The 27873-nt window shown below is 43.9% G+C and overlaps 1 protein-coding gene across 3 annotated transcripts in view; it reads right to left on the reverse strand.

Annotated features, from left to right (window-relative positions):
- snrkb (SNF related kinase b) overlaps positions 1–27640 on the reverse strand; it is a 37853-nt gene extending 10213 nt beyond the window's left edge. The window contains exons 1-3 of one of the 3 annotated variants that reach the window (XM_024379248.2): positions 27258–27640; positions 18718–18773; positions 15979–16697 (exon numbers count right to left, since the gene is read on the reverse strand). In XM_024379248.2, coding sequence (XP_024235016.1) covers positions 15979–16567 — 589 coding nt within the window. In that variant the 5' untranslated portion in view covers positions 16568–16697; positions 18718–18773; positions 27258–27640. Of the gene's footprint in view, positions 1–15978; positions 16698–18717; positions 18798–27257 lie in introns of all 3 variants that reach the window. The other 2 variants (XM_024379247.2, XM_024379246.2) reach the window with 2 other exon arrangements.
- Between the last annotated feature and the right edge of the window lie 233 nt (positions 27641–27873).

Here is a 27873-nt window from a genome sequence, read left to right on the forward strand (position 1 = left end):
CTGCGTTGTCTTGGCTGTCTGCTTGGGGTTGTTGCCCTGTTGGAAGGTAAACCTTCGCACCAGTCTGGGGTCTGGAGCGCTCTGGAGCAGGTTATCATCAAGGAGCTCTCTGTACTTTGCTCCGCTTATCTTTCCCTCAATCCTGACTAGTCTCTCAGTCCCTACCACTGAAGAAAAATCCCCATAGCATGATGCTGCCACCACCATGCTTCACCGTAGGGATGGTGCCAGGTTTCCTCCAGATGTGACGCTTGGCATTCAAGAATGATGGAGGCCACTGTACTCTTGGGACCTTCAATGCTGCAGAAATGTTTTGTACCCTTCCCCATATCTGGAATTATAGACCATTCCTCTTTACAAAACTGTTTCAGTTCAGCAATATTTTTGGGATGTCTGGTGTGAACCGCTCTCAAAATCTGTTTGAGGTCAAGACTCTGACGGGGCCACTCCAGAAGGTGTATTTTCTTCTGTTGAAGCCATTCTGTTGTTGATTTAGTTTAGTTTTGGGTGGTTGTCCTGTTGCATCACCCAACTTCTGTTGAGCTTCAATTGGCGGACAGATAGCCTTACGTTCTCCTGCAAAATGTCTTGATAAACTTGGGAATTCATTTTTCCGTCAATGATAGCACACTGTCCAGGCCCTGAGGCAGCCAAGCAGCCCCAAACCATGATGCTCCATCCACCATACTTTACAGTTGGGGTGAGGTTTTGATGTTAGTGTGCTGTGCTTTTTTTCTCCTCACATAGTGTTGTGTGTTCCTTCCAAACAACTCAACTGTAGTTTCATCTGTCTACAGAATATTTTGCCAGAAGCGCTGTGGAACATCCAGGTGCTCTTTTGCAAATTTCAGACGTGCAGCATAGTTTTTTTTTGGACAGCAGTAGCATCGTCTGTGGTGTCCTCCCATGAACACTATTCTTGTTTAATGTTTAGCATATTGTAGACTCGTCAACAGTGATGATGTTAGCATGTTCCAGAGATTTCTGTAAGTCTTTAGCTGACACACTAGGATTCTTCTTAACATTGAGCATTCTGCGCTGTGCTCTTGCAGTCATCTTTGCAGGATGGCCACTCCTAGGGAGAGTAGCAACAGTGCTGAACTTTCTCCATTTATAGACAATGTGTCTTCCTGTGGACTGATGAACATCAAGGCTTTTAGAGATACTTTTGTAACCCTTTCCAGCTTTATGCAAGTCAACAATTCTTAATCTTCGGTCTTCTTGGATCTCTTTTGTTCGAGGTATGGTTCACATCAGGCACTGCTTCTTGTGAATATCAAACTCAAATTGTGTGTGTTTCTTTTATAGAAAATAATTGTCAGAAAGTTGTTTTCATTGCAAGTTAAGGTGTACCGTTAGCTAGCTAGCTTATGCTAGCTGGCTGACTCGCTACCTAACGTTACGTGATCTGTGTAGTACTATTATTCATATCTCAGAAAGCCATTTGCATTGCTAGTTTTAGCCTAATGTTAGCTATGAAAAATACACTTTGATTTTAATTGATACAGTGTTTACCAGAGACGGTAATGTGAAGAACATGACCTGCAACAATGTCAGTTAAGGACATAGGCCAAGGACTAGATAGTGTATTTTTTATACCACTTTCAACACTTTAACATAGGTTGTATACTACACTATCTGTTTAGCACATGGCCTCACGTGAATCCTTAAAAAGATGGGTGGGGCTAAGGCTTAAGAGGGTATGAACAATGCTGAATGGGTGTAGACAAAGAAGAGTAGGTATACCAAAACATTCAAGGACATTCTCTTAAAAGTGGGGTTACAAGTTTATCAACTTTCAAAGCTGAATTACTTTCCCATTGTTCCTCAACTGCAGTGTATTATATACAATTTTCTAGCTCTGAGCCTTTGCTTTCATCCAATGTAAAAAACACAATTTCAAATTTTGCTACATAAGACCGAATCGAGCCGGTCGGGCACATGTAGAAAACAATGTAGTTCATTGTACATTGTTCCAGAGAAGAGAAGTGCGTGCTGGTCTAAGCAGAGACATTCCCCTGACTGACAGTCAGACGACTCAGCCTGAACAGAACAGCCTCATGGGACAGGACAGTGGGCGTCATCACAGCTGCATGCTGGGACAGAGGAGATTATGATGCCTGCTGAGTGCATGTTACCATTGTCCCAGAGGGCTCTTGACAATGAAAACAATAACCCTCACTCTCTTTCTGCCTCGTTACCATATCTATCCCACATATATAAACATTCACACAGAAATACTCTCATGAACGCGCGCACACACAGAGACACACACACACAACCCTCTCCACCTCAGTTATACAACGGCAGCAAATTCAAAATGCGACGCTCCCTCTCTCAGTCCACTGGGGATTTCCACATATTCTTACCACACATTAGATCTGACAGATCTGCAGTGCTGCACTCAAAACACACATCACTCGCTGCTAAACAAGCACAAACACTGTCTTCACCCTGTCAAAAGCACAATTATCGTCATCACTCGTCTCTGAGTCCAGGGAAAGTAAACAGAAGTTGAAAAGTGAAAATCAACCATGAGCACCGAGCATTTGATCGTAAAGCAAATAACCTTTCCTTGGCTGAGCTGCCATATTTAATCAAGTTCAGTCCAATAAATCGTATGTATGTGTTCCCACTACGTAACATATTAACTGGAGTTAGCCGTTTCTCTGCTGATGACTCCTGAACACTGAGATACATGCACATAATAATGTGTGTTCAAAGGGTAGAACATGAATAGCTGGCCTTTTTAAGTTAAGGTTCAGCTAATGACATCCGACAGCCAGAATGCCCCATGGCACTGATTGCTGTATGAGGGCAAAGGTTACCCATGTGGAATCCCTGTGATTATTCTCCTGATCTGTTCTCTTCCTGCAATCCCGATCTATAAACAGTGGGGTCAGAAATTATTGACACCGTTGATAAAGATGAGCAAAAATGACTGTATAAAATAAATAATTCAAATACTGCTAACATTTGGTTCCATGGAAGTTGGTTTCACAAAAAAAATTTATGAAGCCATACGTTTCCTGACCGGTAAAACATAACCTTTTTCAAACATTCTGAAAACAGAAGTGAAAATGTTGCCTGTTCTGGAAACGTTTATTTTTAGGTTGCAGGGTGGATTTGATTAAAAAAAATTTTGCTGGTTGCTTGAACATTTTCCTGGGAGGTTTTATTAATAAATGCTCTGAGAAGGAAATTATCATTTATTTGGAGGTTTTTGAATAACTTCCTTACAACTTTCAGTGATTTATTTTTTATTTATGTTTACATATGCAGACTTTTGATGACACTGCTAGCTTATTTTGGGTTAACTTTTTTTGATTCCAAGCACAGATAGAACACATGAAAATGTATTTCCTCAGGCATGAACCATGCAAACACTTTTCTTATTATTACACGGCATCAATGAGATTAAAAACTATAATCTTCTGTTCTTTATCCATGGAATTAGTCCACTGTGCCACCAAGATGGAGCTTAAATGCCTTGTTTGTTTGTTTTTCCGCATACAAAGCTGTTCATTTTAGTCTATTCAAACAGACCCTATTTCAAACAAAACAAGCACTCATTAATATCAGGTGTGGCCAATTAGGTGTGGCCAATTAGTGAGGGCGGCCAACACACCTGAACACACTTAAGTAAGATGGCACCGAAGAGGATGGCTGACGTTTTACATTGCCCGTAACCAATTGTGCTATTTTCTTATTTTTTTTGAGTCGTTTGTAACTTATTTTGTTTAAACTTATTTTGTACGTAATGTTGCTGCTACCGTCTTTATGACCGAAAATAACTTCTGGACTTCTGGACAGAACTGGGATTACTCACCAGGAACTAGAAGAAGCTTTTCCGTTAACGAGTCCGGTGAGAAAGATATACTGCTCTCCCGGGAACAGGCCCAGATCCCCATCATTTGCGTGAAGAAAAGACCGGAGGAGAAGAGGACGCAGAATGGCCTGCCTTTTGAGAATCTGTAGGCCAGCGAGTAAACTCCCACTGCCATCAATTCTACTTGCTCACATGCAATCATTGAAAATAAAATTGATGACCTACAATAATCCTACCAACGGGACATTAAGAACTGTAATATCTTATGTTTCACCGAGTCGTGGCTGAACGACAACACAGATAATATAGTGCTGGAGGGATTTTCAATGCACCGGCAGAACAGAGAAGCTACGTCTGGTAAGATGAGGGGTGGGGGTGTGTCTTTTTGTCAATAACAGCTGGTGCACGATGTCTAATATTAAAGAAGTCTACAGGTATTACTCGCCTGAGGTTGAGTACCTTATGATAAGCTGTAGACCACATTACCTACCAAGAGAGTTATCTATATTATCTATATTATTCGTAGCCATCTATTTAGCACCACAGACCGATTCTGGCACTAAGACCGCACTCAACCAACTCTATAAGCCAATAAGCAAACAAGAAAAATCTCAGTCAGAAGTGGCGCTCCTAGAGGCCGAGAACTTTAATGCAGGCAAACTTAAATCAGTTTTACCACCATGTCACATGTGCAACCAGAGGGGAAAAACAACTCTAAACCACCTGTACTCCACACACAAAGATGCATACAAAGCTCTTACCTGCCCTCTATTTGGCCAATCTGACCATAATTCTATCCTCCTGATTCCTGCTTACAAACAAAAACTAAAGCAGGAATTACCAGTGACTCGCTCAATACTGATGATGCGGATGATAAGCTACAGGACTGTTTGCTAGCACAGACTGGAATATGTTCCGGCATTGAGGATTATACCACCTCAGTCATCGGCTTCATCAATAAGTGCATTGACGGCATGGACCCCAAAGTGACCATACGTACATATCCCTACTTGAAGCCATGGATAACAGGCAACAGTCACATTGAGCTAAAGGCTAGAGCTGCCGCTTTCAAGAAGTGGGACACTAATCCGGATGCCAATAAGAAATTCTGCTATGCCCTCAGACGAACCATCAAACAAGCAAAGTGTCAATACAGGATCAAGATTGTATGCTACTACACCGGCTCTGACACTCGTCGGATGTGGCAGGGCTTGAAAACTATTACTGACTAAAGAGGGAAACCCAGACGCGAGCTGCCCAGTGACGCAACCCTACCAGATGAGCTAAATGCCTTTTATGATTGCTTCTAGGCAAGCAAAACTGAAACATGGAAGAGAGCACCAGCTGTTCTGGATGGCTGTGATAATGCTCTCAGTAGTGAGCTAGACCTTTTAAACAGGTCAACATTCACAAAGCCGGCAGGCCAGATGGATTACCAGGACGTGTACCCAAAGCATGCGCGGACCAACTGACAAGTATCTTCACTGACATTTTCAACCTCTCCCTGACTGAGTCTGTAATAGCTACATGTTTCAAGCAGACCACCATAGTCCCTGTGCCCAAGGAAGCAAAGGTAACGTGCCTAAATGCTTACCGCCCCGTAGCACTCACATCAGTAACGATGAAGTGCTTTGAAAGGCGGGTCATGGCTAACCTCAACAGCATCGTCCCGGATACCCTAGACCCACTCCAATTCGCATACTGCCCCAACAGATCCACAGATGACGCAATCTCAATCGCACTCCAGACTGCCCTTTCCCACCTAGACAAAAGGAACACCTATGTGAGAATGATGTTCATTGACTAAAGCTCAGCATTTAACACCATAGTGCCCACAAAGTTCATCACTAAGCTAAGGACCCTGGAGCTAAACACCTCCCTCTGCAACTGGATCCTGGACTTCCTGATGGACCACCCCCAGGTGGTAAGGGTAGGCAGCAACACATCTGCCAAGCTGTTCCTCAACACTGGGGCCCATCAGGGGTGTGTACTTAGTCCCCTCCTGTACTCCCTGTTCACCTACGACTGCGTGGCCAAACACAACTCCAACACCATCATTATGTTTGCTGACGACAACAGTGGTAGGCCTGATCACCGACAACGATGAGACAGCTTATAGGGAGGAGGTCTGAGAACTGGCAGTGTGGTGTTAGGACAACAACCTCTCCCTCAATGTGAGCAAGACAAAGGAGCTGATCGTGGACTACAGGAAAGGTGGGCGAACAGCCCCCATTAACATCGACGGGGCTGTGGTGGAGCGGGTCGAGTGTCCACATCACCAACAAACTATCATGTTCCAAACACACCAAGACAGTCGTGAAGAGGGCACGACAAAACTTTTTCCCACTCAGGAGACTGAAAAGAATTTGCATGGGTCCCCAGATCCTCAAAGTTCTACAGCTACACCATCGAGCACATCCAGACCGGTTGTATTACCGCCTGGTATGGCAACTGCTTGGCATCTGTAAGGCGCTACAGAGGCGCTACAGAGGGTAATGCATACGGCCCAGTACATCCCTGAGGCCAAGCTTCCTGCCATCCAGGACCAAAATATTAGGCGTGTAAGAGGAAAGCCCAAAAATTGTCAGAAACTTCAGTCACCCAAGTCATAGACTGTTTTCTCTGCTACCGCACGGCAAGAGGTACTAGAGCGCCAAGTATAGGATTAAAATGCTCCTCAACACCTTCTACCCCCAAGCCATAAAACTGCTGAACAATTAATCAAATGGCCACCAGACTATTACATGACCCACCCCCCCCAAACATTTATTTTGTACACTGCTGCTACTCACTATTTATTATCTATGCATATTCACTTCACCCCTACCTATATGTACAAACTACTTTAACCTGTACCCCCACACATTGACTCGGTACCGGTACCCCATGTATATAGCCTTGTTATGTTATTGTGTTACTTTTTATTATTTTGTACTTTTTGTTTATTTGGTAAATATTTTCTTAACTCTTTTTGAACTGCACTGTTGGTTAAGGGCTTGTAAGTAAGCATTTCACAGGAAGGTCTACACTTCTTATATTCGGCGCATGTGACAAAGTTTGATTTGATTTAACCTCTTGAGTGTAGGGGGCAGTATTTTGATGTTTGGATGAAAAATGTACCCAAATGAAACTGCCTATTTCTCAGGCCCAGAATCTAGAATATGCATAATTGTCAGATTAGGATAGAAAACACTCTAAAGTTTCCAAAACTGTCAAAATATTATCTGTGAGTATAACAGAACTGATATTGCAGGCAAAAACCTGAGGAAAATCCAACCCGGAAGTGTTGTTTTTCCTGAAAGCTCTCTGTTCCATAGCCTGCCTACGCTCCATTTAAAGGGATATCAACCAGATTCCTTTTCCTGTGGCTTCCCCATGGTGTGAACAGTCTTTAGACATCGTTTCAGGCTTTTATTTTGAAAAATTAGTGAGAAAGATCACATCGCGTCATTGTATGGCTGGGTGCCAGCAGCGTTTTGCATGCGCACCAGCTTGGAGCAGACACTTCTCTCTCTCTCCTATTGAAGAAGGTACAGTCCCGGTTGAAATATTATCGATTATATATTGTAAAAACAACCTGAGGATTGATCATAAAAAAACTTTTAACATGTTTCTACGAACATTACGGATACTATTTGGAATTTTCGTCTGCGATGTCGTGACCGCTCAAGCCTGTGGATTACTGAACATAACGCGCCAACCAAATGGCGGTATTTTGGATATAGAAATAATCTTCATGGAACAAAAGGAACATTTATTGTGTAACTGGGAGTCTCGTGAGTGCAAACATCTGAAGATCATCAAAGGTAAGCGATTTAATTCATTGCTTTTCTGACTTTCGTGACCAATCTACTTGGCTGCTAGCTGTTTGTAATATTTTGCCTACTGAGAGTGATCTCCTTAAATAAACGCTTGGTATGCTTTCGCCAAAAAGCTTTATTGAAATCTGACACGCCAGGTGGATTTACAACATGCTAAGCTGTGTTTTGCTATATTGCACTTGTGATTTCATGAAAATGTTATATTTTTCGTAATTTAATTTGAATTTGGCACTCTGCAATTCAGCGGATGTTGACGAAAATGATCCCGCTAACGGGATGGGTGCATCAAGAAGTTTAATAAGACGTAGGCATCTCACTTTTTCGAGATGCCTACAAGGGCCTCCCCTGCCCTCCCTTTGGCAAATTAGATCACAACTCCATTTGGTCCTCCCTTCCTATATGGCAGAAACTCAAAACAGGAAGTACCCGTGCTAAGGACTATTCAACGCTGGTCTGTTCAACCTGAATCCACTTCCACTTCAAGATGGTTTTGATCACACGGACTGGCATATGTTCCGGATAGCCTCTGAGAATAACATTGACGTATACACGGACAAGGTGACTGAGTTCATCAGGAAGTGCATAGGGAATGTTGTTCCCACGGTGACTTAAAACCTACCCAAACCTGAAACAGTGAATAGATGACAGCATTCGCTCAAAACTATAAGCGTGAACCACTGCATTTAACCATTGCAAGGTGACTTGGAATATGGTTGAATACAAACATTGTAGTTATTGCCTCAGTAAGCCAATCAAACAGGAAAAACGTCAGTACAGAGACAAAGTTGAATCGCAATTCAACGGCTTAGACACAAGACGTATGTGGCAGGGTCTACAGACAATCACGGATTACAAAGGGAAAACCAGCCATGTCAGACACCGACGTCTTCCTCCCAGACAAGCTAAACACCTACTTCGCCCTCTTTGAGGATAACACATTGCCACCGACGAGGCCCGCTCCCAAGGACTGTGGGCTCTCATTCTCCGTGGCCGACTTGAGCAAGACATTTAAGCGTGTTAACCCTCGCAAGGCTGCCGGCCCATGCGGCATCCCTAGCCGCATCCTCAGAGCATGCACAGACCAGCTGGCTGGAGTGTTTACGGACATATTCAATCTCTCCCTATCCCAGTCTGCTGTCCCAACTTGCTTCAAGATGTCCACCACTGTTCCTGTACCCAAGAAAGCAAAGGTAACTGAACTAAATGACTATCGCCCCATAGCACTCACTTCTGTCATCATGAAGTGCTGAAGTGCATGAGAGGCTAGTTAAGGATCATATCACCTCTACCTTACCTGACACCCAAGACCTACTTCAATTTGCTTACTAATTTGCATACGTTGGGCAGACTGCACCACCCTCTGGAGAGCCATGTGGTTGCAGGTGGTGCAGTCTGCCCAACGTATGACCGGGGTCACATTGCCTGCCCTCCAGGACACCTACAGCACCTGATGTTACAGGAAGGCCAAAAAGATCATCAAGATCATCAACCACCCGAGCCATGGCCTGTTCACCCTGTTATCATCCAGAAGGCGAGGTCAGTACAGGTTCATCAAAGCTGGGACGAGAGACTGAAAAACAGCTTCGATCTCAAGGCCATTAGACTGTTAAATAGCCATCACTAGTCGGCTACCACCCAGTTACTCAACCCTGCACTTTAGAGGTTGGTGCCCTATATACATAGACATGGAATCACTGGCCATTTTAATAATGGAACACTAGTCACTTTAATAATGTTTCCATACTGCTTTACTCATGTGTATATTCTGTATTTTAGTCAATGCCACTCCGACATTGCTCGTCCTAATATTTACATATTTCTTAATTCCATTCTTTTACTTTTAGATTTGTGTATTGTTATATACAACTGCACTGTTGGAGCTAGGAAAACAAGCATTTTGCTACACCCGCAATAATATCTGCTAAATATGTGTATGTGACCAATCATTTTTTGTTTTTAGTTTTGTTGATGCTGATAACGGAATGTATGTTTTTAAATAACATTCTTGTGGTTTTTATGGAAAACTTGCTCAATGTTCTTGGAACAATTTGAGGACATTACTGTAAATAGAACCATGAGGAAACAATATGATGAAGTACTGAAATTCCCACAGAAGAATGTCGTTTCTTAACGTTCTCTGAACTATTCGAGAACATTCCCAATGTCAAACCAGTTGGAGAACATTATTAGAACATTACCAAAATTTTCATTAAATGTAACCATGTTGGACATTTTAGGAAACGTAATGAAAGTAATAAAGTAATGAAATGCCAAGAAAATGTAGTTTCTTGCACTGAGATGCAGTGCCTTAGACCACTGCGCCACTCGGGACCTTATGGACTACCCTCTTCAATTCAAACCACAGTTTTTCAATGTCTAGTGACTAAGCTGGCAATTGCAAAATAATTTTGTGGCCAATAAACCATTTCTTTGTGGATTTTGATGTGTGCTTGGGGTTATGGTCTTGCTGGAAGATCAACTCCTGACAGAGGCAACCAGGTTTTTGGCAAAAATGTCCTGGCACTGGGTAAAGTTCATGATGCTGTTAACCTTAAGGGCCCCAGGACCAGTGGAAGCAAAATAGCCCCATAACATCAAAGATCCACCATATTTTAAAGGAGATATGGCTTTTTTTCTGCTCATGTGTTCTCATTTTGACACCAAACCCACCACTGGTGTGCCTCGGCCAAAGAGCTGTATTTTCATGTCCTCAAAAAAAAAAAAGTAAACTCCTGGAGTTTGCAAAACGGCATGTGTGTGTGTGTGTGTGTGTGTGTGTGGAGAGCTAGTTCTCCTGGTCTCTCTCTCTGTTCTGTCAAATATCCTACCAGATGGTGTTCAGTCCCTCTCTCAGAGGAAATGCTCTGTCCTAGAGTAAATAATGAGAGCCCTCTACCTCACCCAATCTGTTCCTCTCTCCCTAAATCTGTCACACTCGGACTGAACGAGAGGATCATACTAAATCACTGAATCACCATGCAGTGACGCCTCATGGAATTGGATAAGGGTGAATCATAGAAAGGAAACTACACCCACTTTAGACTGATGAATGAAAATAGTTTATCTGAATGCACATAATCACAAGCATTACCTGCTACAACTCTCCTTAACTCTACCTCAAAGTTGTATATTAAAGAGCGCCAACTGGCCTACTACTAACTCTCCCCAACTCTACATGTAGATTTCCTCTGCTTTTGAGTATGCCAAGACTGTCCGTTTAGGCACAACCCAGGTAGAGACAGACAAGTTCTACTTAAATGGACACAAGACAAGACCTGAGATGGTATCTGACTGTTCTTCTCCACACTGCTTTGTTTGGCTTATGCAGTATAGCAGCCATGTGTTAGACACAGAACAGGCCACTGTCCCATCGCCCTGGGTCTGGTACTGCTGCGTGGCTCTGCACACACAGGCCTCTGATTTTCTCTGCCTCATCATATGACCACAGTCATGCTGCACTCTGTTTAATGGCCCTTGGGATCCATCCATAGCTTCATACAGTACCCACCTATAAAATACCAGTACACCCTGTACAAATATTTAATACGTGGTTGTACATTTGTTTGTATATGGCAACATAGGTGTATGAGTAGGTGTATGAGATACACAGTGTGCTATAAAAAGGAGTTTATGACTCACGTCCCCATGGACTAAGGTAATCTCTTTTCTCAGTACAGAAGGGACATCTCTTTCTCAGAGCTACTCAGCATTATCCACAAACCTGCATCTGTGCAGAAAGAGGGATATAATGGAGTATCATATCTCTAAGCTCTTCTTTCACACGCACATGTCACGCCTTGCAGTGCTCCGCAGAGCTGCAAGGCTGGTGTCAACCTCATTTGCATTCTGTCCAATCACTCAAATCTTCCAGGTGTCATTTATCTTCTAAGAGCAGTTTGAAATTCTTACATTGGAAATTCAATTTACTCTGAATTGCCTGAATGTAAATGGAGTTGACCCCAACCCTGCTGTGTTGTGTTGTGCTGTGTTATCATAACAGGGCTGCATGGCAGTATAATGGCAGTGGGCCTCAGTGAGCAAGCTGCCTCGCTCAGCTGGCACTCTGTCACTAAGACCTAATAAGTAGATTACACCAGCACCTGCTTAGTGGACCAGGATAAGAGCATGCTGAACTAATGAATATTCATTAAGTGATACAGTAACTATACACAACCACCCAGGTAACCTGTGGAAATACTACATCACACTGACTCAGGCTCCATCCATGGCATTTACAGGCGTCATCAGAAGACGACTAAGTCACAGAGACTAGACCATAGAATCCAGTAGTAATAGGATATCTGTGGTCTAGAGACACAATGCATTCGGAAAGTATTCAGACCCCTTGACTTTTTCCACATTTTGTTAGATTACAGCCTTATTTTAAAATGTATTAAATCGTTTTTTCCCCCCTCAATCTACACACAATACCCCATAATGGTAAAAGCAAAAACAGGTTTTTAGAAATGTTTGCAAATTTTTTTTTTTTTAAAGAAGATAAAATATATATATCACACATAAGTACTCAGACCCTTTACTCAGTGCTTAGTTAAAGCACCTTTGGCAGTGATTACAGCCTTGTGTCTTCTTGGGTATGACGTGACAAGCTTGGCACACGTGTATTTGGGGTTCTTTTCTGCAGATCCTCACAAGCTCTGTCAGGTTGGATGGGGAGCGTTGCTGCACAGCCATTTTCACGTCTCTTCAGAGATTTTTGATCGGATTCAAGTCCGGGCTCTGACTGGGCCACTCAAGGACATTCCGAGACTTGTCCCGAAGCCACTCCTGCAATGTCTTGACTGTGTGCTTAGGATCGTTGTCCTGTTGGAAGGTGAACCTTCGTTCCAGTCTGCGGTCCTGAGCATTCTGAAGCAGGTGTTCATCAAGGATCTCTATATGTACTTTGCTCCGTTCATCTTTGCCTCGATCCTGACTAGTCTCCCAGTCCCTGCCATTGAAAAACATCCCCACAGCATGATGCTGCCACTATCATGCTTCACCGTAGGGATGGTGCCAGGTTTCCTCCAGACACGATGCTTGGCATTCAGGCCAAAGAGTTCAATCTTGGATTTATCAGACCAGAGAATCTTGTTTCTCATGGTCTGAGAGCCATTTGGTGCCTGTTGGCAAACTCCAAGCAGGCTGTCATGTGCCTTTTACTTTGGAGTGACTTCCGTCTGGCCACTCTACCATAAAGGCCTGATAGGTGGAGTGCTGCAGACATGGTTGTCCTTCTGGAAGGTTCTCCCATCTCCATAGAGGAACTCTAGAGCTCTGTTAGAGTGACCATTGGGTTATTCAATCAATTGAATTTACCACAGGTGGACTCCAATCAAGTTGTACAGTAGAAACATCTCAAGTATAATCAATGTAAACAGGACACACCTGAGCTCAATTTAGACTCTCAAAGCAAAGTGTCTGAATACTTATGTAAATAAGGTATGTTTTTTGTTATTACATTTGCTAAAATTTCTAAAACCCTATTTATGCTTTTTCATTATGGGGCATTGTATTTAATAGATGGATTAAATACAATCTATTTTAGAATAAAGCTGTAACAAAATGTGGAAAAATTCAAGGGGTCTGAATACTTTCTGAAGGCACTAAATATAATCACACACACACACACACAGCAGGCCTTGTCCCGGCTTGACTTCAAACAGCCTGTCAGATAACATCAGGGACAAGTTGATACTAGAAACAAGGTCTCTTCAGCCACATGGGTAGGTGTGTGTTGTTTCCCAGGCTCATTGACTGGGCTCAAACCAGGTTAATGCCCGAAACCTGTTCCCGTGCCGTATGTTGGGTGTGGAATGGGACCTTTCTCTGTGCCAGGCACTGCAGTGCCCAGCATGCCACACAATCTGATTATACCACTGTGAGCCTCAACCCAGTGGGCAGACTGCCACTGGTCAGTCGCACACACAACACCAAGGCCACCCACGTGCAATAGGTCAAAATATTTGGGATTGTACAATAGTTCCACTGCCTTGCAAGCCAATAATCTTGTTTTGATCTAATTATCAAAATGTGTGCCAGATGTGTTTGAGGTTAATCAACCCGTAGTAACCAGAGGGATAAAACCAAAAAAATCTGCTCTGATTTACTTGAGCTTCCACTACAAATGTAGGTGAGCACTGTCCAAGCATTTTTGCACGTGCCCACAGTGACACACGTAGGACTGATCAGAGAATATACTGTGGCTCCAGTGATCAGAGAATATACTGTGGCTCCAGTGATCAGAGAATATACTGTAGCTCCAGTGATCAGAGAATATACTGTAGCTCCAGTGATCAGAGAAAATACTGTAGCTCCAGTGATCAGAGAATATACGGTAGCTCCAGTGATCAGAGAATATACTGTAGCTCCACTGATCAGAGAATATACTGTAGCTCCAGTGATCAGAGAATATACTGTAGCTCCAGTGATCAGAGAATATACTGTAGCTCCAGTGATCAGAGAATATACTGTAGCTCCAGTGATCAGAGAATATACTGTAGCTCCAGTGATCAGAGAATATACTGTAGCTCCAGTGATTGTCACCGGTATCCCGGCTACAATAGTCTCTATTTGAGGTGTGGAAGTTAAAGCCAGGTACTGGTGAATGTGGTGGTTGTGTTGTGGTTGTGTCTTTAGTTTCAGTGCACATGCCTAAACCCCTGCGGTCCCTCTGCAGTGGGAAGCCCACTTAGCTTTTGGCACCTGGCAGGCTTAGCTGGAGCTGTATCTCAGAGGAGTCTGACCCAGTTAGGGGCTGGCACACTCCCAGCACCACACTGCATACAGCCCAGTCAGTATGACTGTCGTCTGTGTTACCAACCCTGCATGGGTCACATGGCTGCTTGAGAACAGTCTCAACTATATATTCTATAGTATGTAGCCATAGGGGATATTCTTTACTTTGCGTAGCGCTGATCATCATTCTTTCACATGGCCCATCAGCAGTTATGATTAAGGAATGTACATGACCATGCATCTGCGCACTAGAAGAGTGTTGTGCCGAGATGAGGTATGAATCTGATTTGAGTCCCTCTAAACTGTGATCCTGTCAGGTGTTCCCTGGCCAGTGGCCATTACCTAACAGGTCTCATAGGGTTACTGGATTACTCACCGCTAAAAACCCAGGGAATAACTCTTCTACTATTGCTCAGTGTTCTGCTAGGGTGTTAATGACACCGCACCATAACACTTTCCACATGTTAAGATGTCATGGTGCATTTTCACAATAACAGTCCATTTCCCTGTAGCAGATGAATGAGGTGCAGCCAGGTGTTCATATCTGGGGCAGGCCAGGAGTGTGTATTTGGGGCATGCTTAGGTCTGGAATACTACAGGACTGGAGACATTGTACATTTACTCTCGCTGCACTACTCTCCACTGATTTTAATTTCATTGAAGAAAAATCCAGATACAACCCTGTCTGTCTGCAGAAAACAAACCAGACCTAAAAACAACCTCAGTGGGCAGACCGGCTGAACTGTAAGTGGAAACCCACAGTCCTCCTACCCTGACACAGAGACAACTATCCGCCTGGCTCTAGGCTTTAAAGATGGAATTCGCAGTAGGGGGCAACAGCGCCACTGGCCACCTGACCACCGTTGTTATTATTGCCGAGCTGAGGTAAAAAAATATACAGTGTGATACATATTCTGCTCTTCTATCGCGTGTGCAATGATGTCCGGGGGGAGGGGGACTGTGTTCGTTGTTTACAGTAACTTTTGTTGTTGTAATATCGCAAACAGACATGGCTGTTTCCCCATGAAGGATTCCAGCTTTAAGCCCTGCATGTACACAGCTTCACTGTCCCTGCCCTGGATTAAAGCCCTGTGTGGATTGCTTCAACCACACCGCCCATCCACACGCAAATTACATTTCCATTCCAGATTCTATGCAGCCCAGAGAGTAGTCCATCTGTTCACGTTTGTGTGTGTGTATGTTGGGTGAGCTAGAGGAATGCCTGCCTGACTGACAGATCCACAGGCAGTACCACAGACACGCCCATGTTCATCTCTCCAGCTTTATCTTGGTCTCAGGGGATTTATGGTAATTCTGTGTAGCTCAATGGCTTAGCCTTAGAGGGACCTGAATCTATATATGTGGTCTTACGGGTAGAATATAATTTTAAAAACTCAGTGAATCACGTACTTGTCTGCAAAATGAGTTACACGCAAACAATGTTCTATTTATTTTATCTTCACATTTCTCTCATCTCATTGCATCACTTGACCCTTCCTATGAAGAAAACAAACAGCCAGCCAGACAACCAGATGGACAGACAGACCCCCTGCCCACCCAGACACCCCTGTCCCGGTCCCCTTTTTGTCTTACCTACAGCCGGAGCATCATACTCATCTCCCAGCAGGATCTCTGGGGCGGAGTAAGCCAGCGAGCCACAGCTGGTCATCAGCATAGTCCCGGGCTTGAAGAGGTTGCTGAAGCCGAAGTCGGTCAGCTTGACGGTCCCCTGCTGCCTGAAGAACACCACGTTCTCTGGCTTGAGGTCTCGGTGCACCACGTGGAGCCGGTGGCAGTAGGAGATTGCTCGGACGATCTGGGCGAAGTGAACTTTAGCCGTGTCCTCAGCCACGCCACCCTCGTGGCGCAAGATGTAGTCATACATGTCTCCTCCATCGCCCAGCTCCAAGATGAGGTAGAGCTTGTTGGCAGTGTCGATGACCTCGTAGAGCCGCACCACATTGGGATGCTGCACCAGCTTCATACAGCGCACCTCCTGCAGCAGGTGGCCCGTCGCCATGGCGTCCAGCTTGGTCTTGTCGATCACCTTTACCGCCACCAGCTGGCCTGTGAAGACGTGGCGTGCCAGCTTGACAACTGCGAAGTGGCCTTTACCCAGCGTGCGATCCAGGTCATAGAGGCCGGCGATCTTTCCCTCGTAGCCGCTCTTGGAGGCAGCCATGTCTGGGTGGGGCAGGGCAGAGACGGGGTGAGGGGAGTGGTGTGTTGGTGCTGGAGACAGTCTCAGTCTGGATGAGGGGCCTTGGAGGGGTCTTGAAGCTCTATGGAGGCTCTCTCTACTGATGCATTACCTGGACAAACAGAGAGATGTGACACAGAGTTGTGCTTGATATCAAACAAGACGGAGGAGGGTTTTTAGTGCAGATTGGTATGTGAAATGGGGTGTTTGAAATAAACTAAAACCTATATACTTTGGGCCTTATATGTCAATGTATTGTAATTTCTGCAGTCTGTTGCAGCTAGGGTCCTTATTCCAGTGCGAGTGCTCTGATCAGTGGTACAGACTGAGTGCTCATTGTGTGGACTGCCATTACAGTACTGCTACGGTAACACACACACATTATGCAACTGCTTTCAACAAGCTATTCATTGTAGAGGTCTATACATTTGTGCAAACTATATTAAAAATATGAACAGAATCTACTTTTACAATCTTGAAACTAATTTTATCAGTCATAGTGGCCATTGTCAACATTTATGCAATTTAAACTTCAGAATGGTTGCCAAAATATCCTGGCTGCACTTCATTCTCATTTCCAGTTTCTCACACAAACTGTCCTGCCACTGAACCTATACGTGCACATGCATGCGCGTGTGTGTACAGTAAGCCTGACAGACAGGTTAGGGAAGCGTTCCTATCAACATAAGGGAGTGGAAGCATCAAGCAGGAAGTAGCCTCAGTGACAAACACAGACAGTTGAGGAGGCCATGTTACGACAACTAAAAAGCTTTTTTCTGTGACACCTTATGACATTAAAACAGTCTCAAATCCCTTAATGGCATCATAAACACCCAAGCAACCTTCTGTGCCTCCAAGAATCCCAGAGGACTTTCGAAGGAAACAGGAAAGAAGGCAGAAAGAACAACAGAACAGGCGTCACTATTGTAGTGCTCTAGGCATAGATACACATAACTGTGAGGATAATAGCCAGGACAGGAGAGAGGAAAAGCTAGAATAAACAGAGGTTTAGTTGAGGAAGGGCTCGATGGAGGAGGGTGGCAGATACAGACAAGGTTGGAAGGGATAAAGACTATGGATGTTGAGTGTGTTTAGGGAATTAGTGGCAGGGAGTCAGATAACAGCAATCCTGCAAAAATGGTATGGATCAATATCTGTAATGAGATATCATAATTTGTTTGTGTGGGTGTATCGCAGTGTGGATGTGTGTGTATCGGGGTGTGTGTGTGTGCATGCGTTTGTGCGTGCATGTGTGCGCGTTCGTGCAAGTGTGTGTGTGCGTGTCTGTGTAACTGAATGGTTAAAGAGCAACTGCCTCTAAACTTCTCATTTATAAAACAGTCTGTGGCATTAATTAGACTACAAAAGTGTAAATAGGATAATTTTGGTCAAAGTCAGTCTCATCCAAAACAGAGTTTGTGAGACTTGTGATCGTGACTGCCTCACAATGTAAATTAAGGTTGGGTTTGGTTCGATCCCACCCACACCCACAGCTGGCAGCACTCAAGTGATCATCAATTCGGAGGGCAGATGCCCGTGGTAGATTTAAATTTGGGTTGACTTTGGATATCCCTATGGGGCTAGTTAGGGCCCATCGGTCAATTACACAATATACAAAGGGACAATATGTTAAAATTCCAATAGCGTTAAATTTCGATGACTTAAAAACATCAAACCAACTATAAATTGTAGAAATGCATATGCAAATATTGAACGCATTTAATGAGAGCTAAAAGGTGAACAACATTAAAATTATGTAATTTTACATTGTGTAATTTTATTGACGGTCCTTAACTAGCCCTGGGGAAATGCTATCTAAAGTCAAACAAACTTTGCCACGGTCACACACCTGCTGGCTGAAGCTAATTAGCTAAATCATTTGGCAAACTCTTCCCACTTGCAAACACACTCATCAAATCAGACCCCGAGACCAAGACACGCATTTCTTAATGAACCATATCTAAAAATCAGGCCAAATCAGGAAGTGCAGTCGCCCTTTAATGAGAAGCAGAAGGGTTGGAGAGAGAGCAGGCCTTCTCACATGTGTCTGAGTGCAGAGTCCTTGGAGGAGCATGTGCAGACAGACACAGCGCTCTGTATGCAGAAATCAATGCTGCTAATTATTGACCTACCCACAGTCTGATGGGCGTCTGATGGCCAAGTCTCTGGACTCTCTCTCTCTCTCTCTCTGCAGCATAGGAGACACCCAAACCTTCAGCCAACAAGAAACAGTCTCATAACATAACTTGTGTATAATACTAAAGAAACGTGACAGTGGATCTTCATGTTTACACTGTGTTTTTGTTGCCACTGCAAAGCTGGACAACTGAATTTATAGCTAACCTACCTGAAACATTGTGGGAATCCATTAGGGTTAGGTGGTATTATTACAAGAAGTGAACACAAAGGGCGCTATTTTTAAAACCCAAAAATGATTAGTTCTCTCATAGTTATACTTAACTTATAAGCGGTGGCACAGCACGCCCCCCTAGCGGGAGCTGTGGGAGTGCGTGCTGTGCCACCAAAAATTATAAAAGAGCCGTGTCCCGACCCAAAAAAATAATACAAATAAAGCTTTTGTATTTAATGCACAAAACAATTTAAGCAACAGGGATCTTGATCCAGGAGGGGATTTAATGTCTCTGCTGTAACCAAGAAGCTTGATCTTGACATCTAGCCACTTAGCAAGTTAGCAAACCAAATGCATAGCTAGAGGCCTGAGCTGGATATCATTTATTTGACACATCTTAGATTTCTTATAGTTATATACTTAACATAGATAGAAGGAGTGGCGTAGCATTTCTTATAGTTATATACTTAACATAGATAGAAGGAGTGGCGTAGCATGCACCCCGGGTGCCCCCAAATTGTTTAATTTAAAATGTGTTTTTTTTATGGTATTGAAAATCATACCATTGGTAATTCAAAATATACCGTTTATAGCATATACTGAGGTATCAGCCAAGCCTAGTGTATACATACACTAGAGCTGTGTTCAAAAACGAACTCATACTAACTAAGTTCCCGGATGTCGTACTAAATTCGCTAAAATACGAAGTATACAAGCAGTGGACACTATTTCCATGCTTTTAGGCCCCATAATGCAATTATTCAGAAAATGAGCATAGCTTCACAACGTTTTCAGATTTTAAGAAAATGGAGGAAAATATGCAGCCAAAGTCCGACGAGAGTTTATAAAAATTCATTTCTTTAACAAATTATGATGTGTTAAGACAATGTTGAGCGACGTAATGCCTTTTCAAATAAGTTACACGTTATGTTGGCTGACAATTTGTTAGCTACGCTATCCTTATGAACCGCATAGCATATCATTACAGCAGTATGTACCGGTATGTTAGCTAGCTACCTAAAGTAATGTTAGTTGGCTACTAATACATCAGACCTTCCAGTATATTAACTATATGCTAACTAACTACCCAACGTTGATTGACTTGATTATTCATGTCACGCTTAGCTAAGTGGCATAGTCGTTGTGTGTTCTCAATGGACATGGTTAATTCGTTCTGGCTATCTACTCTAATTTCAGAGCACTCTCGTGTGAGTGTGCCAGAGTGCAAAATAATTCAAATCAAATCAAATTTTATTTGTCACATACACATGGTTAGCAGATGTTAATGTGAGTGTAGCGAAATGCTTGTGCTTCTAGTTCCGACCATGCAGTAATATCTAACAAGTAATCTAACAATTCCACAACAACTACTTTATACACACAAGTGTAAAGGAATGAATAAGAAAAATAAGAAAAAGGAATGAATAAAAATATATGAATATGCGATGGCCGAACGGCATAGGCAAGATAGTGTAGATGGTATAGAATACAGTATATACAGTAACAAAGTATTGAGATAAACTTTTGTTATTGACCAAATACTTATTTTCCACCATAATTAGCAAATAAATTCATTAAAAATCCTACAATGTGATTTTCTGGATTTTTTTTTCTCATTTTGTCTGTCATAGTTGAAGTGTACCTATGATGAAAATAACAGGCCTCTCTCATCTTTTTAAGTGGGAGAACTTGCACAATTGGTGGCTGACTAAATACTTTTTTGCCCCACTGTACATATGAGATGAGTAATGTAGGGTATGTAAACATTATATAAAGTGGCATTGTTTAAAGTGGCTAGTGATACGTTTATTACATCAAGTTTTCCATTATTAAAGTCGCTACAGATGAGTCAGTATGTTAGCAGCAGCCACTCAATGTTAGTGATGGCTGTTTAAAAGTCTGATGGCCTTGAGATTGAAGCTGTTTTTCAGTCTCTCGGTCCCCGCTTTGATGCACCTGTACTGACCTCGCCTTCTGGATGATAGCGGGGTGAACAGGCAGTGGCTCAGGTGGTTGTTGTCCTTGATGATCTTTTTGGCCTTCCTGTGACATCGGGTGGTGTAGGTGTTTTGGAGGGCAGGTAGTTTGTCCCCGGTGATGCGTTGTGCAGACCTCACTACCCTCTGGAGAGCCTTACGGTTGTGGGCGGAGCAGTTGCCGTACCAGGCGGTGATACAGCCCGACAGGATGCTCTCGGTTGTGCATCTGTAAAAATTTGTGAGTGTTTTTGGTGACAAGACAAATTTCTTCAGCCTCCTGAGGTTGAAGAGGCGCTGCTGCGCTTTCTTCACCACGCTGTCTGTGTGGGTGGACCATTTCCGTTTGTCCGTGATGTGTACGCCGAGGAACTTAAAACTTTCCACCTTCTCCACTACTGTCCCGTCGATGTGGATAGGGGGCTGCTCCCTCTGCTGTTTCCTGAAGTCCACGACCATCTCCTTTGTTTTGTTGACATTGAGTGTGAGGTTATTTTCCTGACACCACACTCCGAGGGCCCTCACCTCCTCCCTGTAGGCCGTTTCGTCATTGTTGGTAATCAAGCCTACCACTGTAGTATCGTGCATGGAGTCGTGCATGGCCACGCAGTCATAGGTGAACAGGGAGTACAGGAGAGGGCTGAGAACGCACCCTTGTGTGGCCCCAGTGTTGAGGATCAGCGGGGAGGAGATGTTTCCTACCCTCACCACCTGGGGGGGTGGCCCGTCAGGAAGTCCAGGACCCAGTTGCACAGAGCAGGGTCGAGATACAGGGTCTCAAGCTTAATGACGAGTTTGGAGGGTACTATGGTGTTAAATGCTGAGCTGTAGTCGATGAACAGCATTCTTACATAGGTATTCCTCTTGTCCAGATGGGTTTATGCAGTGTGATTGCGATTGCGTCGCCTGTGGACCTATTGGGGCGGTAAGCAAATTGGAGTGGGTCTAGGGTGTCAGGTAGGGTGGAGGTGATATTGTCCTTGACTAGTCTCTCAAAGCACTTCATGATGACGGAAGTGAGTGCTACGGGACGATAGTCATTTAGCTCAGTTACCTTCGCTTTCTTGGGAACAGGAACAATGGTGACCCTCTTGAAGCATGTGGGAACAGCAGACTGGGATAAGGATTGATTGAATATGTCCGTAAACACACCAGCCAGCTGATCTGCCGTCTCGGCCGACAGCCTTGCGGGGGTTAACACGTTTAAATGGCTGCAGTAAAGGAGAGCCTTCAGGTTTTAGTAGCGGGCCATGTCAGTGGGACTGTATTGTCCTCAAAGCGAGTGTCACGCCCTGACCTTAGAGAGCTGTTTTATTTCTCTATTTGGTTAGGTCAGGGTGTGATGTAGGGTGGGCATTCTATGTTTTGTATTTCTTTGTTTTGGCCGGGTATGATTCTCAATCAAGGACAGCTGTCTATTTGTTGTCTCTGATTGGGAACCATACTTAGGCAACCATTTTTCCCACCTGTCTTTGTGGGTAGTTAACTTTGTTTGTGGCACTAATGCCCTGTAAGCTTCACGGTTGGTTTTTCGTTTGTTGTTTTGTTGGCAACATTTTGAAATAAAAAGGAAAATGTACACTCACCACGCTGCACCTTGGTCTTCTTCCAGCAATGGCCATGACAGCGAGCAAAGACATTGTTTTGTTTTTCTGGGAGCAAGACATCCTGGTCCGCGACGGGGCTGGTTTTCCTTTTGTAGTCTGATTGACTGTAGACCCTGCCACATACCTCTCGTGTCTGAGCCGTTGAATTGCGACTCTACTTTGTCTCTATGCTGACGATTAGCTTGTTTGATTGCCTTGCGGGGGGAATAGCTACACTGTTTGTATTTGGTCATGTTTCCAGTCACCTTACCCTGATTAAAAGCAGTGGTTCGCGCTTTCAGTTTTGTGCGAATGCTGCCATCATGGTTTCTGGTTGGGGAATGTTTTAATAGACGCTGTTGGTACAACATCACCGATGCACTTGCTAATAAACTCGCTCACCGCATCAGCGTATTCATCAATGTTATTTTCCGACGCTATGCGGAACATATCCCAGTCCACGTGATCAAAGCAATCTTGAAGCGTGGAATCCAATTGGTCTGACCAGCGTTGAACAGACCTGAGCACGGGCGCTTCCTGTTTTAGTTTCTGTCTATAGGCTGAGAGCAACAAAATGGAGTTGTGGTCAGATTTCATGAAAGGAGGTTTGGGGGAGGGCTTTGTATGCATCGCGGAAGTTAGAATAACAATGATCCAGGGTTTTGCCAGGCCGGGTCGCGCATTCGATATGCTGATAAAATTTAGGGAGCCTTGTTTTCAAATTAGCCTTGTTAAAATCCCCAGCTACAATAAATGCAACTTCAGGATATGTGGTTCCCAGTTTACATAGAGTCAAATGAAGTTCTTTCAGGGCCATCGATGTATCTGCTTGGGGGATATACACGACTGTGATTATGATCGAAGAGAATTCTCTTGGTAGATAATGCGGTCGGCATTTGATTGTAAGGGATTCTAGGTCAGGTGAACAAAAGGACTTGAGTTCCTGTATGTTGTTATGATCACACCACGTCTCGTTAATCATAAGGCATACACCCCCGCACTTCTTCTTACCAGAAAGATGCTTGTTTCTGTCGGCGCGATGCGTGAAGAAACCAGGTGGCTGTACCGACTCTGATGACCTATCCCAAGTGAGCCATGTTTCCGTGAAACAAAGAATGTCACAATCTCTGATGTCTCTCTGGAAGGCAACCCTTGCTTGGATTTCGTCTACCTTCTTGTCAAGAGACTGGACATTGGCGAGTAGTATGATGAATTTACGAACGCAACACCCGTTGAATATCACCGGTGGCAGTAAAAGTTGGCATAAAATGCATAATTAAATTGTTGCCAGCAGCATAGTTAGTCACCAACTCTATGGATAACATGAAAACAGCCTAACCAGCTCTGCTAGGGCGAGTAAAATGGTCAGAGTGAGGTGTTCTCTCAGTTGTGGCTGGAAGTAGCTAGCAAGCTAGACAACGTTAGCCAGTTAGCTTGGGTGCTTGACTGCCGTTGTGAGGTCAGAACGCTCGGATCAACCCTACTCCTCAACCAGAGCGTCAGGTGTGGGCTCTAAACGATCCGAGAGCAAAACGCACTGAATTTACAAATGGACAACGCTCTGAATTTACGAACACTCAGAGTGCACTCTGGCACTCCAGATTGATTTTTACAAACACACCCGAAGTGGTATAATGTCTAGCTAGTAATTTGTTATGCTAACAAGCTAGCAAGAGGTTGCACAGCAACAGCATCAACTTCTGGTAGACAGGCAAAGGGCTAGTATTATCAACTAAAAGGATACCGTTTGTTTACAGTATACTAAAATGAACTAATAGCATATAGTATGTAGTATATACTCATTAAGTAAGTTAGTATGGGTATTCAAACACATCACTGTACACAGAAAGGCAAACTCACTTGTGCATTCAAATGAACACAGCCACACAAACACAATGTGTGTGACTTGCCTCAGGATCTGTCCTTGGGATAGAGCTTTTATGTTACCATCTGAGAGATGCAGCAGTTATGTTAAACAACACTCAGTGGACAAGCTGTGCTGTGGTAGACTGTAAAAGAGAGGGGGAGTGAGAGAGAGAACAGGAGAGAACAGAGAATGAGAGAGTTTAAGGATAAGGCCATCCTCCTATTCACTGTGGCTTTCACTGCCTCTCTTGTCAGTTATCAAAGCAGAACAGGTCTTAAACAGACCGCTGCTTCCTATAGGGAGCAGGGAGGGAACAACACTGTTTCCTTCTGATAGTGTTCACACAGGGAAAAGGCTTCCGCTGGGGAGATTCCTTTTACAGTTATAAAAACACACAGACGCACACACCGACAAACTAACACATACATACACTCTCACGCACACACCCACATGTCTGCAGGTGCACGTACACACATACACAAATAAACAATGCCAAGGCATCATGATTTTAGTACACTCAGCATATTTCTTTGCAAACATAAAGGATCTCACATCTTGAGCCAATTATTGAAAATATATATTTTTGCTGGTGCTAGCTGAGCAGAAAAGGCAGAGAACACATTCTAAGTGAAGTGAACATTCAGACAAACAACAATAGAAGGGCCACACTTAAAGATGCACGCAGGGATCTTAAGCGCAAGAAATGTGTAACATATTGCACAAATTGAGTTAGTACACATGGCGTAGTACACAATTTGAAGACACAGTACACAAAAAAAGGGGACCCATTTTGGCTCAAGAGCACCACTTTCAAAACTACTGGCTGAAATTATACAAAAGTTTGAGAGTGCATCTTTAACACAAGGACAAGGGTGAATATGGACCCATGCACTGCCACACACACACACACACACACACAAACACACACACACACACAGGGTACAGCTGGGTAGGATTATGGTGTGAGAGAAGCATAATGAGAGAGGGGCAAGGGGATGACTCATTCGGTTTCGTATCAGAGGGAAGAGTAGAGAGTGAGAGGATAGGGATGGAGAGGGGAAAAGGGAGGGAGGAGGAAATGGAGTCAGGATAGTGAAGGGGAAAATGGAGGGAGGGGTGATGGAGGAACAGAGTGGGGTTTCCTTAGGTATGATCTCATCTCACTTGTTCCCATCGTGCAATATTCAACATGGTGAGGTCCACGTGGGAATAGGGGAGCAGAGACTTGAGAGAGCACTCTCTCTTCTGAATTCTCAATTCACTCATTACAACAAAGTAGATTCAATTCTACACTCATTCCCAGCATTTAAACTCATCACATATTTAACTCCTCCATTACCTCTGTCTCTCCCTTTGTATGGAACAGCATTGTAATATTAATAGAAATACAATTGGGAGGGGAAGTACAGTGTTGAGTGGGTTGTGTCTTAAATACCCTTATATCGGTCTATCCTTGTCTTCCTTCCCTCATGACTAGGGCCCAAAGTTTGGTCACGGACAGTCAAATCAATATGGTGGACACCTATCCAGTTCTTTCACCTATCAGTGGTAATGAGAGAGCGGAGTTGAGTACAGCATGGCTCTCAAGGCCTACCAAGACACATAGTTAGTTGATGTGTTGAGCAGCACACGCTCTGTTCCCTTATGCAGCAGATCGAAGCACTAACAGAGGCTGTGTGCTGAGACTGACTGCTGCAGGGCCTGTGTGACCTGGCTGCTCTCCCTTCTTTCCTGTCCCCTCTCTCTCCCCTAGGCCCACCCCATGACCCAGGGGTCACAGCGCAGGCAGAGGGCAATCTGTCTCCTCCCACAAATGTTTAAAAAAATTAACTGAGGACAAGATGGTCATAAGCAGTAACTTGTACACATGCCAACAAGCCCTCACACACACATGCACTCTGACTGTATACCCACAATCACATGCTTGTTCCCTCAATTATCAACTCTGTAGGATCACTTTAACTTTCCTCTGCTATTCAATCACCCCATCTGTATTCCTGTCCACCCTCTTCTTCTCTCTCCCTCTCTGGTTGGTGGTCCTGTGATGACTCAGAGTTGACCCATGCTCCACGGTTTCCCTGGAGAAGCCAAGATAATAAAAAGAAGAGGTGCAGGCCAGGATCCAGCTCTCTTGTTACAGTAACGACCAATAGGCTACAGCGTTATCAGTGTTCACACAATGCACTGTGCAGGCCAGGATCCAGCTCTCTTGTTACAGTAACGACCAATAGGCTACAGCGTTATCAGTGTTCACACAATGCACTGTGCAGGCCAGGATCCAGCTCTCTTGTTACAGTAACGACCAATAGGCTACAGCGTTATCAGTGTTCACACAATGCACTGTGAGATGCCACCGGACTTGCCACCCCCTTAACAAAGGACAACACACACAGAACACATGAGCAATAATTTTACTCATCATCCCCTGTACTACACAATCATCATCATCTTTCATTATGGGATCATGAACATCAACAGTTATTTACTTACATTAAAGCATTAAAAGTTTCCGCTAAACTTGAATAGGAATCTGGATATTAGAGAGGATGGATCGATCATCCGTGAGTCAGTGTAATTTTCTGTGAAAGCTGCGAGCACATATGGATAGATATCAAAATGCAAATAACAATTGTCCCATTGTCCCCTTGGAGATTAATATAAGCAGTACAACATCCCGGCGTAAACACTTGCTGACTGGTAAACTTCCACTCCGCAACTGCAGTCCTGAGTTCGCAAAATACGCATCTACTACGCATCTGATGAAATGCACAAAAATAGACATGTCGTAAACATCCGCGGTCTGACAATAACATTCTAACCAAAGATGATGATGCTAAAATTGCTAAAAGAGTGAGAATATTGCTACCTTAAAAAGGTTACAAAAATAACTTACCATTGAGAGGAAAATGCGTTATCCTTGAGGCTTGTGGAGCGACCTGCCTCTGTAAACAGCTTGGCACTTCTTGCTATTCCAATACTACTTGATGAGTTAGAATCGTAAAGCTATTGGTTTCCAATATTTTCCCGACGTCCTGTTGTGTTCACTGTGCCAGTGGCGTGTGTATGCCCCGATGTCTCCGAAAGGACGAGGCAACAGGGATGGATGGTCGATGCTGCGAGTGCGCCTCTCTGCAGTATTCGCACATTCATTCACTGTCTGATCGGCTCTGAGCGCTGGCCTGCTACTGACGTCAAAGCATTCCAGCTCACTCGCGTCCTCTGCGGACGATGTTCTCTCCCAGTGCGCGAGAGGAAGGGCTGAGGGCCTGGCCTATACAGAAAAAAATGTCTGTTCTGAAGTCAAGAGAGAGGAAGACTGTTATGCAATGCAACAGCCAGCGTGTCACTGTCTATAATTAGGTAGGTGGAGGAAAGCAAGAAACAATGGGGATATTACCATTACTCACATATTTCTATGGGTTGAGGCATAGTGGCCTATCAGTGGAGGCCTTTTAACCACATCACATTAGGTCAACTGTAGCCTTTAGCAATGATTCATAACTGCAAAG

This window comes from Oncorhynchus tshawytscha, linkage group LG19 (assembly GCF_018296145.1).
Source record: "Oncorhynchus tshawytscha isolate Ot180627B linkage group LG19, Otsh_v2.0, whole genome shotgun sequence".
NCBI lineage: Eukaryota > Metazoa > Chordata > Actinopteri > Salmoniformes > Salmonidae > Oncorhynchus > Oncorhynchus tshawytscha.